This window comes from Coturnix japonica, chromosome 1, assembly GCF_054131305.1.
Source record: "Coturnix japonica strain WE chromosome 1, WE-NBRP24, whole genome shotgun sequence".
Taxonomy (NCBI): Eukaryota; Metazoa; Chordata; class Aves; order Galliformes; family Phasianidae; genus Coturnix; species Coturnix japonica.
The window spans coordinates 53,090,518-53,106,788 of NC_140663.1; the positions used below are offsets into that span (position 1 = coordinate 53,090,518).

A 16,271-nucleotide genomic window follows, 5' to 3' on the forward strand; every position below is an offset into this window, starting at 1 on the left:
GAATGAATTCATAAATGATAGCCAGCTATAAAACTGTTACAACTTCAAAAATATGTTCTACACAAAAGGCACTTGTGGGCCGAATGTTTTCTGACAGGCAGTGGAAAATGAATGAGCATGTGTCTGCAGTGACACAGAACCCACAGCTTTATAATAGGCCCTAGTTTTAGTGAAAATGATCTAGTAGAGGGGAGTAGGTGGAACTGAAAGCAGCTGAAAATAGAGAGTATTATGAATGCATTTGAATGGGAAAAGTGTTTCTCACTGATTGGGTGTAAACCCAGTTTTCTGTTCTGCTTCAGCACCATGTAGCAGAACTTTGGCTTTCTTGACAGATAGAGCCTGAGGTTTCTTCACACAGGTTTGTAGGTCCTGCTCCATTTACTTTTGAATGCTACAAACATATTAGCTGAAGGCTGTGTGGTGTTGCAAGTGGTACTCCTGCTCTGTACAGCAGGCCCCAAGCCAGGTCTTTTTTCCATGTTAGAAAGACTGATATGAAGGACCAGAATAGCAGAGGTGTGAAATGTTGTGACTGGGGTGTGTTGACATGGCAGTGCAGACAAGTACAGAAGCAAAACCGAGACTTCTGTGGTAGTTTGATTTTGCTATGCTTTGCATCAACCAGCCAGTTTCATTAACCATCCTCTTGTTGGTAAGTACAGCATTTTCTTTTAATATACTACCAGCATCTTTAAGGAGACTAATTCATTCTTTATGAAAACTGAAATCCATTAGCCTAAAAATGTGTGTTTCTGTGCAGAAGATCTGAGAAGCACAAATATATGCGGGTTTAGATATGTAAAGGAAATCCTTGACCAAAAAAAAAATGAACTGTAATAGAATGAGTTGGTGAATCAGTTCCTTTGTGCACGATAAAGCCACATCTTGATGTAGAGTGGTGGGGGTTCTTTGGATGGTAATGCCAGAGAGCGGCTCTGTGCTTGTTGCTGCAGTGGGAGAGCTGTGAATAATTCAGCTTGTGTCTAATTCAGCTGTTTTTTCTCCTGGCCTGGAGGTTCAACATTTAGCACTCCATTAGAATAGTAATCCAGTACACAACAGAAATGGAAACAGTCTTCAGAGGGGAGCTTCTTTCACTGCTCTGCATGTGAATTTCATACCTTTTGTCTGGCTTTCCTTTGGGGACTTTTTTTGCCCTTTTCCTCCAGTTTATTTACTTCCTCCCTCCTTCCTTATCTCACAGAGATCTCCTCGTTTGTTTTCTGATGACCAAGTGCCTGAGAATGTTGAACAAAGGGCATGTCAGCTGGCTGCCCTCCTGGAGCCCAGGCCTGCAGCGAGGCATCAGGTGATTACAGCCCAGCTGTCTGTGTGCTGTACAGCCCAGCTGTCTGTGTGCTGTACCAGTGTGTCAGTCTGGGTACTGCTGGCATCTGGGGTCACACAGGTAGAAGAGCTCACCGAAATACAGGGACCATTGCTGCACACAGTCCTGTGGATAAAAAATAAAAGAGCAAATTTATTTTGTGTTGTATTTTCTATCAGACTTGATAGCTTTTAACACTCTCCTTGATGAATGCTTCTGTTTCACAAAACAGTGTAATCAATAGGGTAAAAAGCAGCCTCCAAGCTTCAGTGCGCATGCTTGAAAACCAGCTGGACTCCGAATCAAATCATCTCATGGTGCACGTTTTCCAGCCAGTTGCTCCCCAGTTTTACTTGCTGCTGGAAGCAAGAACACATGCATTTTCCAAGCATAACTCCTGGCTCAGAAGTACTACTTTTGTGCCCATGCTTCCTGTATTATTATTTCCAACAACAGAGTTGGCAGCTTGTGCCGATTTTCTTTGATTCAGCTGTGCACTTTCGGTTTGGTTTGTTTTTGTGCTTAATTTTCTATCCTGTTTGTCGTCTCTGGCATATGGGAGTGTGCCAGTTTGAACCGTGGCTTCTTTTGTTTCTCATTCCTTGGCCCATTTCTGTTTTTGGTTATTTTCTACAGCCTTTGGCAAACCAGAGAGTACTTTTAGCAAACACTGTTACTTAAGTGATGGTGGACATAACTTTTCCGAGCCATCTCAAAATGAAATGTGTAACAAGTAGATCACTTTTAACTGCTGTTCTTTGGGGATGCAGTCTTTGCTGACTAAAATCAGTAAAGGTGTTCTCCAAGAAGGAACAGTGACCTTTTGACTGGATTTGAGATAGGGTTTTGCAGTCATAGAAGAAACCATGTAAGTGTGGGTAAGGAGACTCCTTTAAACAGACCAGCATCTATTTGTTAATGGGTGACACAACTGAAGATCTCAGGCATGATCCAAGGAGAGCATGCCAGTATGTGTTTCATTATTGTGAAGAAGTAATAGTGCAGAAGTTAACATCTGGACTCAGACATCTACTTCCTACTTTCTTCTTGCTATCTAGCACTTTCCAGCTCTTTTTGAGGGTGGAGAAGATTAACAGTATTGCATTGCAGAGAAAAAAATCTTAATTCTCTACAGTGTTGAATTAAGGAGGAGAGAAAATATAGTGAAGATGGTGAACAAAAAGTAGAGGATAAAGAGGGTAAAGCAGAGATAAAAAAGGAAACAGATGTTGGAACACTGCAGGCCGTGACAGATTATAGCGTGGGATTTAGGGAAAGAAATCAAGAAAAAGTAGAGTACTAAGAGAAAGCTCAGGGAAAGTAAGAAATTTTCAAAAAAGCAATTTGATTAAATATTGGTGATTTTCAGTACAGGAAATCAGTGTATAATGTACAGTTGTATTTCTGAAAACCCAACTATTGTGTATTGTGCTCAATTGGTTTAATCTTGAAGCTAGATTTTTCTAAGTGTCTATAAATGACTATTTTTGCGGGTCAAGTAGCTTCATGACGTTTATTTTTGTCCTTTTTGTAATGTAAAACATAATATTCTTTTAAAAGAAAGTCAAATATTTGAAATTTACATATTTTTTTTTCTTCCAGATAGTAATTTTAAGGAATGCAGAGTTCCTACCAGTACTGTCTGATATGTCTAGCTACCATTTCTTTTACTTCTATTTACATTAATTGTATTGGAAGATGGACATTTATTAGCCATAAAGGTAATGAGGAGAGTATGTTGGGAGCCTTTATCTTCTGTCTTCCTGTGAAGGACCCGTTTCAGAAGGATGAACGTTCTCAGTTAAGGATTTGCTCTTTGCCACTCCGTAAGCAGAAATGGCAGATTGCATTATATTGTTTAATTATTGTTACTGTGGTGTTTCAAATCTATTTACATTAAATTTTGTACTGGAAATCTAGTGCTGCTTGTTGGCAGTGGTTACAAGTTAATAAGTTAATTTCTCCCACCTCGAAGGAGAGCTGGATCCCTTTTTTTTTTTTTTTTTTTTGCATTTATAGTTAAAATGTAGAAGAGGTCTCATGTGGCCTGAAATACAATCCTAGTGTCTTGAGCCAGTAATACAGAACAACAGGAGATACAGGAGGAACAGAGGAAATTGATCTGGGAACTGCGCCAGTGGCTTAGCTGGTTGGGATACAGGAGGCTGGACATCTGTGGAAGTAGGTAACTGCTTCCAAATGTCCCTCAGTGACTTAAAATGTAATAAAGGACAAATTAAGAATAACATACTCTGCCTCACTAGGGAGAAATTGAAGATGCGCTGGACATTTTTCCCAAGTTTTCCTACAAATGTCATGAAGAATATTATTTTTCTGTGGTGGGCAGAAGGGGCTGAATTTTTGCTTTTATTTTCACTTGGTTTTCCTTCATATCTTTGTATGATTGTTGGTGATTCTTATTTTATTTTTTAGCCTGAGACTGAACCGTCTCGCCGATTCTTTGTTGACCAGTGGGAGCTCTCCCTTAGCCTCCGTTCTTCTAATCGCCCTTCTTCACCTTCATCTGACTCTCTTCGACAGGTAGCATTGGCCTGAGCATTGCTAGATGCACTCAGCTGTGTCACTTAACCACCCTAGGCCCACCAGCCAAGGACAAACCACAAGAGATGGCTAGGCTTGCAACACTTCACCTGCAAAATGCAATGTCTGTGCATAGTCATGCACAACTGAGAAATCAGGCAGCGTGTGGCATAGCTTGTTGTCAACCATAAAGCAGTTTGAAACTAAATATAAGCTACTTTTGGTGCAAATGTAAAAGCTTCTGGTACATCTCGCTCTCAAAATGGTTTTTGTTTTGAGCACTAATAGTCTAGCTTTGGAATAAAGCTTTCTTGTTTTGCTTGCTGCTTTTGTTGAGATTCTGGGCCAAACTGCAGAATGGACTTGTGTGTATATGCTTAATTGATGGTATGAAATACAGAATACTTCGGCTTTCTGAAAATTCTCTGGGAATTTCATCTAGTTGCAGCTGTCATGCAGGAAAACAATAGGAATTTGATTTGACCTAAGCTGAAGTGGTTCTTTGCTCACCATTGAAAATGTTTCAGAAGGTTGTGTATCTTGAAGATACTTGCCCAAAGAAAGTTAAAGTGCTCCATTAAAAATCCAATATTAGACCAATTGTCACGTATAGGTAAAGAAATCAGAACCACAGAACATAAAATCAAGCTCAGCAATTATATTTCCAGCACCAAGTAGTCCCAGATGTTGTGATTAAAGATTAGCATAATCAGTTTTCGGGCACAAACCTTTATATGTGTTGATAGAAATTTAAAGATCCTGAAGGACCTGCAGTTAAAGTTGGATGAAGGTTTCAAATCAGATCTTGTTCGGGTGAAATGCAGTTTCAGCTGAAAGAAAATTTCTGTTTAAAGCACCTGCTTCCCCTGGAAAAGCTTGACAATTCTGAATTATTCTTTGTGGGCAGAAATGAACCTCCTTTGTTGTAGTGACACAGCTCTTGAAAAATTAGGACTTCAGTGATAGCAGCTGCAATCTGTGAAGGCCGAGCATGCCATTTTCTGACCCCTTTCCCCCTGAAATACCATCCTGTGATGGACTGCAGATTTTTGTGACACTTCCTGCTTTTCTCATGTCTGAATATGTGAAGGTCTTAAACATTTCTAAAGGGTTAATAACCACAGTTGTGAAACATATGCTGCATTGTTAGTTATGGGAAATAACTAGTTCTAGTATGGTAACGGGAATTTTGAGAGGAGAGTTCAGTCTTTTCCTTCAAATACTGTTAGCCTAGTGATTTTGCACTTGCCAGAAGGCAGTGTCTCTCTGCTCCTTCATTTCCTGAGGAGACTCCAGCTAGAAACATTCATAACACTTCTTAGTTTGGAAAAGAAAAATTGCTTGGCGTGCTTTTTGCTGCTCTGCTGAGTCAAATTCGTGGTGTGTGCAGTGTGATTAAGCTAACATGGATGTAAGCACATCATTTTCTTAACCATGTAATTATTGATGATGGCTGAAATTATTTCCGTTGAAAATCACTTCCTCTGCTCCTGCAGTGACTGAACATGGCTTGCAAACACTCACTTTAGACCATCTAGTGTAACTGCCAAGATGACTGGGTTTCTCAGAATACTGGAGGGTATTTGACTATCCACAGTTATTGCGTCAGTCAATACCCATGATGGAGAAAAGCCTAGTCATAAAGCCATGTTCAGTGTTGAGCAAATACATGTTCCAGATGTTTGCAGGTATGGCGTTAAAAGTGTTGGATGAGATTCTTGCCACCATTTTCCATTTAAACTTATGTGTATTTTTAGCTTTGGAAAAAGTGATAGTTTTGAATGAGTTCCTGAGTTAAGCATTTCTTCCTGCTCTGTGAATGCACTTTAGATGAATTTGTTTCAGGTGCTAAGCATATAAATAAACTCTTGCAGTCAGCATGTTACATTAGTCTTTATGACATGTCTTCCAAAATGTCTTTGATTCTGACGCCAGTTTTACCTGGAACCTAAAATCTTAGCCTATATATTTGTTTTCATCTTTAAGAAGTGAATGTGTTCAGGTTTCCAGGTGCAAAGTACCCCATAAGCAAGAAAAAACTTGGCTTTCTTCATCATCATAGTATTTCCAGAGCACTTAGAGAACACAAAATGCAAACCATCTTTTTCATAGTTGCAGTTGATACTGGACTGTTCCAGTGATTACTGATGACACTGGCTTTGCTGTTATTACTTGTCACTCCATATTGTCCACTGTCTTGGCATGGTTTCACCTCTCTGCACCTTTTCACCACCTAACCTATTATCATTTTAGTCATTTTTGTAATTTTTATTTCTTTTTCTTTTCTCACTTCCCTTTTGTTTTACTCCATCCATCTGGTAGAAGTATATAAAGATGTACACAGGCGGAGTGAGCTCATTGGCTGAGCAGATAGCCAATCAGCTTCAAAGGAAAGAGCAGCCCAAAACCCTTCTAGACAAGAAGGAACTGGTAAGATGATGTGCAGAAGATGATGTGTGTTTGTGATTAGATGTACTGTAGATCTGAAGTATCGTGAGTGTCCGGTTGTTAGTACAGATGCTGGAATCCATAAGAGCTTTGTAAAAGACTTAACTTCCCTTTCTCCATCCACCCTCTCTCTTGTCCTCATTTTCCTTGCAAAATTGCTGAATCTAATCTCAGCACTCAAGGATTAGCCTACAACCAGTTGATAAACTGCTGGTCATATTTGTGAAGATGTATTTGATCCACTGCGGCTACATCAACATCGTTGTTTAGTAGAGGAGGTTACTATTTTTGGACTAAGTTTGAAGGGTCTAAAGTTTGAAGCAGTTTGAAGGGTCCCTTAATGGTTTTGCCTTTCTATCATATGCCTCCCTCAGTCATTTATTTCAAGGTCACTGTTAATAGTACATGTGTCCACTTTTCCGTCCAGAGCCCAATTTACTCCTCACATACATAGACACGACCTCCTAGGACCTTCTTCACTGGACTTCAAGGTTAGTTTTTGCTTTCCCTGCTAAAACTGTGGATTGTGTCACAGCGCTGCAGCATCCGTGTGTCAAAGAACAGCGGCATCCAGATGCTCCCATATCTGCAAAGATGAAGAGAAAATACGACCACGTGGTGCTGGTGAGAATAGACACGCACAAATTTAATCACAGTTGCTTCTGTTTAGGGCTCGCTCAAAAAGGAGTTCCCCCAGAACCTGGGAGGCAGCGATGTCTGTTACTTCTGCCGCAAGCGAGTCTATGTGATGGAAAGGCTGAGTGCTGAAGGCAAGTTCTTCCACCGCAGTTGCTTCAAGTGTGAATACTGCGCCACCACTCTGCGGTTGTCATCTTACGCCTATGATATTGAAGATGGTAAGAGACATTGTCTTTTTTGCTAGAATTCTCTTAACTGTCCTGGAAGTTTGTTGATTGGCTTCATAGCTTGCTGTTTGCTTACAAACTATTTGGTGAGTTAAGAGATGGAGTAACTTCAGTTCCAGAGATATTCTCTCAAACTGTTGAAGCTCTGTGGATTTCCTTTGGCCAGGTAATGCTGAGAGCTGTGAGGAGTTAATGTAAGAATAGCTGCTGGAATGGAAAGAAACGAATAGTGGTTGAGGGCTTTAAAATGGTTTGGCAGCTATCTTTTAAGGTTAGATCCTTTACTGTTCCTTTGATGCCATTTAAATGAAGAAACTTGTGTTAGTTTTAAATGAGTTTAGTTTTAAATTTAGTTTGTTTTTTATTTAAGAGAACATGACATGTTGGAGGCATACATAAACAGCTTTTACTTTTTAAGAGAACGCAACAGTAGAGCTCTACATTGTAGATACAACAGAAGAGGAAGTTTATAATCAGAGGCTATAATAACTGATAGTAACAGACTAAGTTCTATTTTAGTGGGGAAAAATGGGACGTGGAAGTTGAGTAGGTACAGATGGTTCAATAATATTTTTTTCTTTCTGTGTCTGATAGACTGAGGAGCAAGGAATACGATTACAGAACTTATAAATTTATTGATGACTCAGTTAACAGAGTCCAACACGCAAAGGGTTAAGGGAAGCATTAAATATACATAACAGATCTGAAAAACCAGATGTTACAGCAGCAGTTGAAATTCATTTTATCACCCAGAAGATGAGCGTGTTGAAAATTTAGATTTCAAATTGCACATCACTTCTGAAGAGTAACATCCTTCAAAGAGTGGCAGTGTTCTATTTATTACTTCTTAGCAGAAAATTCACATTTTCTAAAGAAGTTGGGTGTCTTGGATAAAGCTTCATGTATATCAAAAAGTATGACTTTTACCTGCTTTCACTGCTGTCATTCGTCTTTACTCTGATCTCAAAATATGTACAAAATGATGTAAAACTAGTGAGGTATTGAGACAGAGAGGATTCTACATCAGAAATGATGGTGTAGAAATAAAAATAACAGGAAAAAGTGCTACAAACAATACTTTTCCACATTGATCAATTCAAAGATGAAGTAAAAATTGTAAGCTGTGTGCTATATGAGATGAAACTCCAGAATACTCTCTGCAGACTGAAAAGTTCTAAAACGGATAGGTATCTGTGTAACTGGGTTGAATCTTTTTGAATATACTGATAATGGCCATGGATACATCAGCTAGGCTTATGGGGCAAAAACAACCACCATAATATTTTTACTGAAGATGAATTATATAGCGACCTTTAGTAATGGGCTTGGATCACAAAGAATTGAGCAATCTTAGGATCATCAAACCAGGCATCCAGTAGGGAATAGAAAACCCATTATTACTTGTCCAGACTGACAGCGGACTTGACTTGTAAGTTTAAAGGGGCCAGTGTTAATTTTGAAATCAGCTGCTCCAATCAGCAGATTGATCAATTATCAAAGCTGGGACAAAACAGTTGTTGAGCACTGCTATTATTCTGTGCATTCAGAAGTAATGGGGTATCTGATTAAATGTGCAAAGCTGAGCTCTTCTGTCTTTTGTATGTGCTGAAACAGTTTTTGCCACCAGACTTAGCGATTCCCTCTGCCAACCAGCTTATGTACACAGTGGCCAGATAGCTCACAATGAAACAAAAACAAAGCCTGGAGTCTCAGCACACCTATAGCATTGATTATGAAGTAACTGTTACACAGTTGACAATTCATATGTATGTACACCAAATATGACCAAATAGCAATATGTTACTGCCACTAATCATTGTGAAAATGTAGCTCATGTTTCATTCTGGATTTGTTTTGAAAGAAGAGATAAAATATATGCATGTGGTTGCTATTCATCTCTACCTTCGGAATGAGAGTGTCCTGTAGTGTTCTACAGTCAGTGTCTGGTTCAAAGCTTGAGTATATAAGGGCTTTGCTGTTTCTCTTTTCAGACGTTTTCCCCTGAAACAATTTTAAGGACTCAACATTAACAAATGTTTTTTTAAGCAGGCATTACTCGAAATACAGCATTCACCACTTTTCTGTCACAAACCATATCATTAGAAAATACCGTGCTAATACCAGCTCTGAGGAACTGTAGAAAGCAGCAAAGGTCAGAATACAGATCTGAAATGTGTTGGGAAAGATGTAGGAACAGGATAGCAGAAGGCATGCTGTGGGCTGCGTACACTCAGCAGGATATGGTAGGAAAGGTGTGTGGAAAGATAACTGTGCCATCAATTTGCTCCTATTGTTATTGTTTGCACTGGGGTATCGCTAGTGCTGCTTTGTCTTTAGGACAGCATTCAGATACTGGTGAAAACCCATCTTGACTTCTGGGGTGTTAATAAAGCATTAGTGTCACAACAAGTCTTAATTGTGAAAGTGACTCATTGCTCGATTGCTGGTTCCACACGTAATTACTGCGTGTTTTCAGAGATGGTTCTCTGGGAGTTAATGCCCTCCTCTCCCTCTTTCCTCTGCTGGTTGTATTCATTCTTGCTTTTTCCAAAAGTGCTTCTGCCAGCTTTTCATGTGATGATTTCTTTGTTCCTCACACACTGCCGCATTGTTAGCATGTGATACCACACAAGCCTCACAGCTTTGCTTTGGTGTTTGATAGGATATTATGCTCAATGGCTGTCAGGCACCCAATGGAAGGGGAGCTAGCTAGGCGGGGGAGTGAGGAGGGCTGGAGTTAGAACTTCAGATAGTGTTTGTCTCCATGCATACTGATTAAACTAGAGGAAGGAAGGACAACAGGAAATAAGTTGCAGTGAGATGGACATTTATATTGTGTTAAGGTGCTCTGTTCTCATTGTCGACCACCGTTAATGTTCTGTCTGCAGGTAAATTCTACTGTAAGCCCCACTACTGTTACCGACTCTCCGGTTATGCTCAAAGGAAGAGGCCAGCAGTGTCAGGAAAGGTAACTCATTCTTTTTATCTGGCATGTCAGGTTAATAAGTGTTGATTCTTAATACTGAAAGAGTAAATTTTTTTTTTGTAAAGGTAGAGAAATTCAAAATGCATCTAACGGCATTGTTATGTTGTAATGTCCTACAGTTCTATAAGTTCTCATTAAAAGCTTGCAATTATCACTTCGCTTTTCATGGTTCTTATTATAAAATAATGTACTTTTCCACTCAGAACAGTATTTTGATTTGTATTCTTGTTATACTGAAATGCTTATTCAGTCCATGTAGAGACTAAATAACTTACGTGACTGGTTTTGCTTTTCCTTAAGATTAAACAAATTATTTGCATTTCTTCTGAAACTTGAAGTTCTAACTCACTTGCATAGGCTGTAAAGACAATGCTGACTTTTCTGAATGTTTGCTGTCTGTTTGTATGAACTTGTATGGAAAGAAAGGGTATCCTTTTCCCTATATAATTGTAATGGAAGCATTTGTGTTTTAAATGTGGGACCTAGATTTTCTTTGTAATACAGAAGGGTGTCTTTGTTTTTGTCTTTATAATCCAGGGCATATTAGACTTAATTTGTCTCCTCAACTGACTTTTCAGCATTTTTGCATTCTCTGTGTGAGCAAGCTCTGTGGTAGGCTCTTCGCATGAAAGTTCTGTTAAGATTGAATGCTACAAACTGACCTTCCCCTTTAGATGATGTTTTCCTTTGTGGTGGTGATCTTTCTGCCTGTTTGTCACATTTTGTTAGTACAAGCTAAAGCTGTATGAAACGAGTATTTTCAAGGTGCCTGCAGTTTTAATATGGATTTAATTCACTTTCTCTCTCTTGCAGGATACCAAAGGACCTCTGCAGGACACCATGGCAAGTGATGGAACTGGACGGGCAAATTCCATCTCCTCCTCAGCAGAGAGGGCCCCAGGTAGCTCCACTTCCTTCTTTAGCAGGGTGGTGCAGTACTCTCTCGGCTTCTTTGACAGAGTTAGGGTGGCAAGCCAGCGACTGCAAAGCACAGTTTCCTGGATTGGGCACCAGGTAGCCCAGAACCCTTTGGACTCCTTTTTCATGTGTCAGCTGATGGCTTTTGGGGTTCCCTTTCTCTATGTCCAGTCAGAAGTTCTTGTGCAGATCTTAGGGGAGTTCTGTGGGCAGTCTGCTGACCATTAAGAATTAACGTGACCCAACTTTATAAGCTGTATAATTTCTGTGAATTGGGGTGCCGTGTGAATTCTGTGTGTTATGTGAAGTTCTCAATGTGTTATTTTGCATTGTGGCTTTGGGGCCTAGATATTCTCATTTCTTTCAAGGACACTGTCTGAAATAGTTCCAGGAAAACACAGATCCTCAGTTAAGGGTCTCCTCTGAGTGGACCCAGATAAAAAAGCTTTGTCTGTAATGTATGTACCTCACTGCTGACTCAAGTTACAAGTTCTGATACACTGGAATACTTCTCAGATGGGATTTCTGTGTTTGCCTGAAATCTGGGAGTGGTTTCTCATTCTCCCAAATTTCTTTTCATTTATCTGGTACTTGAATGGGATGATCCCATTATCTCTGGATTGTGTCTCCTTTGGAATTCTGGGTGTCTGTGACAGCTAATGGGATGGGATTCCTTAAACTTCTTGAATTCCGTGGTGCTGACAGGTCATGGTGCTTTTCCCTTACTGCCAGATTCTGTGCTGCTCCTGGCCGTGGCTTTGGGAACGAGGTAGAGAATGTGTGTGTCTTACTGTGAAGTATTTTTGCCTATTAAATTAAAATTCTAATTCCCTCTAACATGGGAGAAGTGACTCTGCTACAAATGCTCGTTTGCCCATCCCCTACATGCTCACTTAGTGATGTTAGAAAGAGATTTGGTTCTAGCATCAGTTCTAGAATGCTACAGAAAAAGGAATTTAGGTGCTTTTGGAGGGAGAACATACTTAGAAGAAAAATACAGAAATGAGTGTCTTCACAGTGCTAATTGAGAAGAAACATGAAAAACATACAGGCAGATTAAAATCATACTTATATTTGACCATACATAGTATTCTTAAAAGCATTTCTAAGATGGTAACTGAACACAGACAGAAAGTCACTCTTACTATGTGTAGTTGACTCCTTAAGTGAAGTTACACTCGCTGTTTTGTCTGTTAATGGAATTTCCATATGGCAGAATGGAGGAACGAAAAATTGTAATGAGAAATGACATGTCCAGAATGCCATTGACAGGTGGGATAATGACAGCAATTTATTGTACTGTAGGCTAGGCTTTAAATTGCCTACTCTAAAGGTGGAGAGTTTTTAGTTTTATGGTCTTTTTTACTATAGAGTATATTCTTTAAGCTATATGAAAAAGATATTTCTTGGAGCTGTTAATTCATAGACTATGTCATAGGAAAAGTGGCTTATGAGTTGAAGCTCTTGACGATGAGAAGTTTAAGAGAGTTTGGCTGTGTGTATCAATTAGTATTGCAGACAGTTACTGTTGGTCTCCTTTCCTTGATTTAGACCTTCCAACAGATCAAACTTAATTATATACATTTCTAGATGAGCCTCCAACAAACAGCATCTACGTGATCACTAAGTAGGACAAATATTATGCCAGGTGTTTCCATCTCTCCCTATGTAGTGGTGGCATAGTTGGAACCTGTGATGGCACAGTTACAAGGGTTGCAATATTTCTAGGGAAGAAAAGTAGAACAGACACCATTTTCTCAAACAGCAAGACTTGAAATCTAGGTCTCCAGTTTGCTGTGTCTAACTGTAGCACTGTTTTTAAATATTTTGGAGCTTTAAAGCTTTGGCTCTTGTAATGATGCAAAGCACATCATTAGGGCATACTCAGTTGGATGAAACTAGTTCATCTTTACGGCAGCGTAATATGTTGTTGATTGTGCATGACTGAAACACCCTTAATGGTTGAAGAGTTACCTTCTGCTTTTCTCCCCCTTTCTGCTAGAAAATGTGATTTATAGCTGAGATCTCATTTTCTTTATGAATCAAGTTCTAAGTGTTTGTAAGTATATTTTAAAACTACTGGATTAACAAGGGTTAAGAAGCAGGAGGGGAGGCTAAATGCCATGTATTTTAAAAGCCAGCTGCAGTGTCATTAAGGCAGGCCAGTTCTCCATTAGTCAGTTTAACGGTCATGTGCTGTAGGTACCTGTCTTTAGCTCCAGTTCTTGCACAGTAGATCAGGAATCCTGCAATATGTTTACAGTTCTGTATGGCTTGAAAAAAACACATAACCCCCCCCCACAATACCTCAGCTTTTGAATTGCAAAGCTTCATGATACAGTGGAAGAATAAGATACTGTTTCTGAATAATCAAAGGGAGTCTCTAAGATTACATCTTTATTTAACTACTGACTTTGAACTATGTGCATATATGCTTTCTTGTAATTTATTAGCTTCTCTATGTGAGAAACTATAGGCATTATACTTTCACCAAAGTGTAGAAGAACACCTTAAGCAAAATGCTCTCTGGACTGGGGATAGTCTCCCATGCTTCACATTACCCATTCGGTAGACTCACCATTAACAGGTTGTATACCTGTTTAACCTCTTTTAAGGCAACATCTGAAGTTGGGCAGTAGTGATTTCATACCTTGAGGTCTGAACCAGTCTTACTAATGAGGCAGATGTTGATGAGGAGTATAATTTGCCTCTGAAATGATTAAGTAAAAGAAGAGTGTTCAATGTGTAGGTTTAATTTTTGGTGGAGTTCTAAAGATAGCTTAGAATGCAAAAGGAAGGTAACAGCAGGAACAGCAATTAAGCAGTGCACAAGACAAAAGCCCCCCAGTTTTAAGTTTTACACCCTCTGAGTTAAACTCAGTCCTGAATTATCTTGTTCAGTGACCGCTATGATGACTTGTGCCAGGCCTACTTTTTAATTGCCCCGGAGTCCCAAACAAATGTAAATTTTCCATGTTTTCCCCCCTACTCTCAGTACCTTCTTTACCACCAAATCTCTCCTCTTCTTTTTGTAGCTGGATTAATAATTAAAATCTGTTCAAACTCAAAATGATGTTCAGGTTTGGTCAGCTTAGGTACAGTTGATCACAACAAGCACTTTCTTGTGATGCGGTACTAACCTGACAGGTGTGCATTAACTTTGCTAAAGATGTCAGTCCCTCACTGGTTGTCCGTCCCTTGTATTGCAGTGACTGTAGTTACAGGGTGCAACTTGTGAGAAGCAAGTAGAGTTTTGTAGCAGTCATCTAGAAACGTTGTTCTGATGAAGGTTTGCCTGGTTTGCCAGAGAGCCCACGTGGCACCTTGTGTAGTGTCACAAGGGATGTTTTCAGGGAGTTATGTTCAAACTGGCTCCTGCTGTCGATCAGCCCCTTTGGATGGGAAAGAGGCAACAAGCTTTTGAATGCCATTCTCTCCTTGGAAGGGAAGCTGGGGAAAGCTGGTACTATGCTTTTGGTTCTGCTGAACTGTGGCATGCTCGTCTTAGATTCTGTAATCCTCCTGTGTACTCTGTCTGCCTCTTTCTATCTTCTGCCTTTGCCTTTGTGCCAAAATTGCTGCTATTGCCAAGGTAAAAAAAAAACAAACACTTTGCTTCTCAACTGTCTCTCCCTATCATAATCTGTAACCACCATGTCTTGGATTTTTTGAATATTATTTACAGTACTTTATATGATTTGAATGTGCTTTTAATGTAAATGCTTTTGGTTTGTTTGTTTGTTTTTTTCCTGTTTGCTCTGAAGGTCTGTAAGAACACATTTTCAAACTTTCAGCTCTTTCTTGGCAGATGGACTTGGAACAGTCTTTACTCATATCAGCTTTATGATAACGTTCTTTGGGGCAGCTTTAGGTGGTGATGTTTTGTTGTGTTTCCTATTCCAGACTTGTGTTCTCACAGCAATACATTTCTGACCCTATCAGCAGTAAGAATTTCAAAAAAGAAAGACCTGTCAGGGAAACTCATGCATGAGAATGCTCAGCAATAAAATGCAAGTCATGAGATCTTCGCAGTAGTTACTTGACCTGCAAAAAATGTAAGAAACTCACTGTAAACGGTAGTATGCAAACCCGAATATTTCAATACAGAGTAGAGGCGTTAGGTCTCCTGCTTTACAGTCTAAAAAGCATATCCTATACATGAGACAGGTGCAATATGAAAGGTTAAAAACCCTCCTATGGATGTGCCTTAAACATTTTCAGGGAGCAGTGTTATGAGTAAACCATTTATGGTAGACTGTTAAACATGTAATGTGTTGCATTTAATGAACAAATGTGGACTTGACTTGAGGGAGCTCTTTTGATGACCAGGTGATCTAGAAAAGGGTGGCTGCTTCCTCTGAAGGCTGTGCCCTTTAAAGTAAATTATCTGAGCCCCATCTTCAAAAGGATCATAACTGTCCATAAAGCTTACACAAATCTTTATGAATGCATACAGTATTATTTGCACATACTTCTATGCCTAAGGAAGTACAAATACATTTTTATATGCATTTCTGTATATAAACCGGCTTCTTGTTCATTGATGTTGTCCCTTTACAGTTCTACATACATCAAACGTGCCTTCTGAAAATAATTCATCTCAAAGCAATATGGTTTACTTGTGCATATAAACATATCTTCACAAAGGCTTCCACTTGGCCACTCCTTCTTGTTACTATTCAGATTTGTTTTTCATACTTGTTTTAACAGTGTGTCACAAGCACTATGTTACAGACAATACAGTAAGCTAATTCTGTGGCATGCTGCTCAGTTTGTGGTGCCTTCATTTTAAACTACTAAACTGCAATTTACCAACACATCCATATATCTTCCCCTCCTCCTCTGGTCCACAAAACAATAAAATAAAATAAAATAAAATAAAATAAAATAAAATAAAATAAAATAAAATAAAATAAAATAAAATAAAATAAAATAAAATAAAATAAAATAAAATAAAATAAAATAAAATAAAATAAAATAAAATGCATGTTTCAAGATGCACCACCACAATGAGAGGAAAGATAGTTCCTCTTCTATGGTGCCCTGAAGTTTTCTATTTAAAGACACAGTGGTGTTGTGTTCTGCAGGACAGGGCACATGGTAACGAACCCTTTCACAGGGCCTCATACAGCTCCAGAGAGATCTAATGCAAGATTTATTTTTCTGAGCTAGAATATTTTAA

General features: G+C 39.1%; 1 protein-coding gene across 50 annotated transcripts in view; it reads left to right on the forward strand.

Annotated features, from left to right (window-relative positions):
• MICAL3 (microtubule associated monooxygenase, calponin and LIM domain containing 3) overlaps positions 1–16,271 on the forward strand; it is a 166,115-nt gene that overhangs the window by 90,402 nt on the left and 59,442 nt on the right. For 31 of the 50 annotated variants that reach the window (XM_015864896.3, XM_085520391.1, XM_085520396.1 and 28 more), the window contains 6 exons: positions 1,208–1,312; positions 3,764–3,871; positions 6,194–6,301; positions 6,990–7,176; positions 10,074–10,153; positions 10,985–11,072. In XM_015864896.3, the coding sequence (XP_015720382.2) occupies positions 1,208–1,312; positions 3,764–3,871; positions 6,194–6,301; positions 6,990–7,176; positions 10,074–10,153; positions 10,985–11,072 (676 nt within the window). The remainder of the gene's footprint in view (positions 1–1,207; positions 1,313–3,763; positions 3,872–6,193; positions 6,302–6,989; positions 7,177–10,073; positions 10,154–10,984; positions 11,073–16,271) is intronic. The other 19 variants (XM_085520566.1, XM_032443715.2, XM_085520545.1 and 16 more) reach the window with 3 other exon arrangements.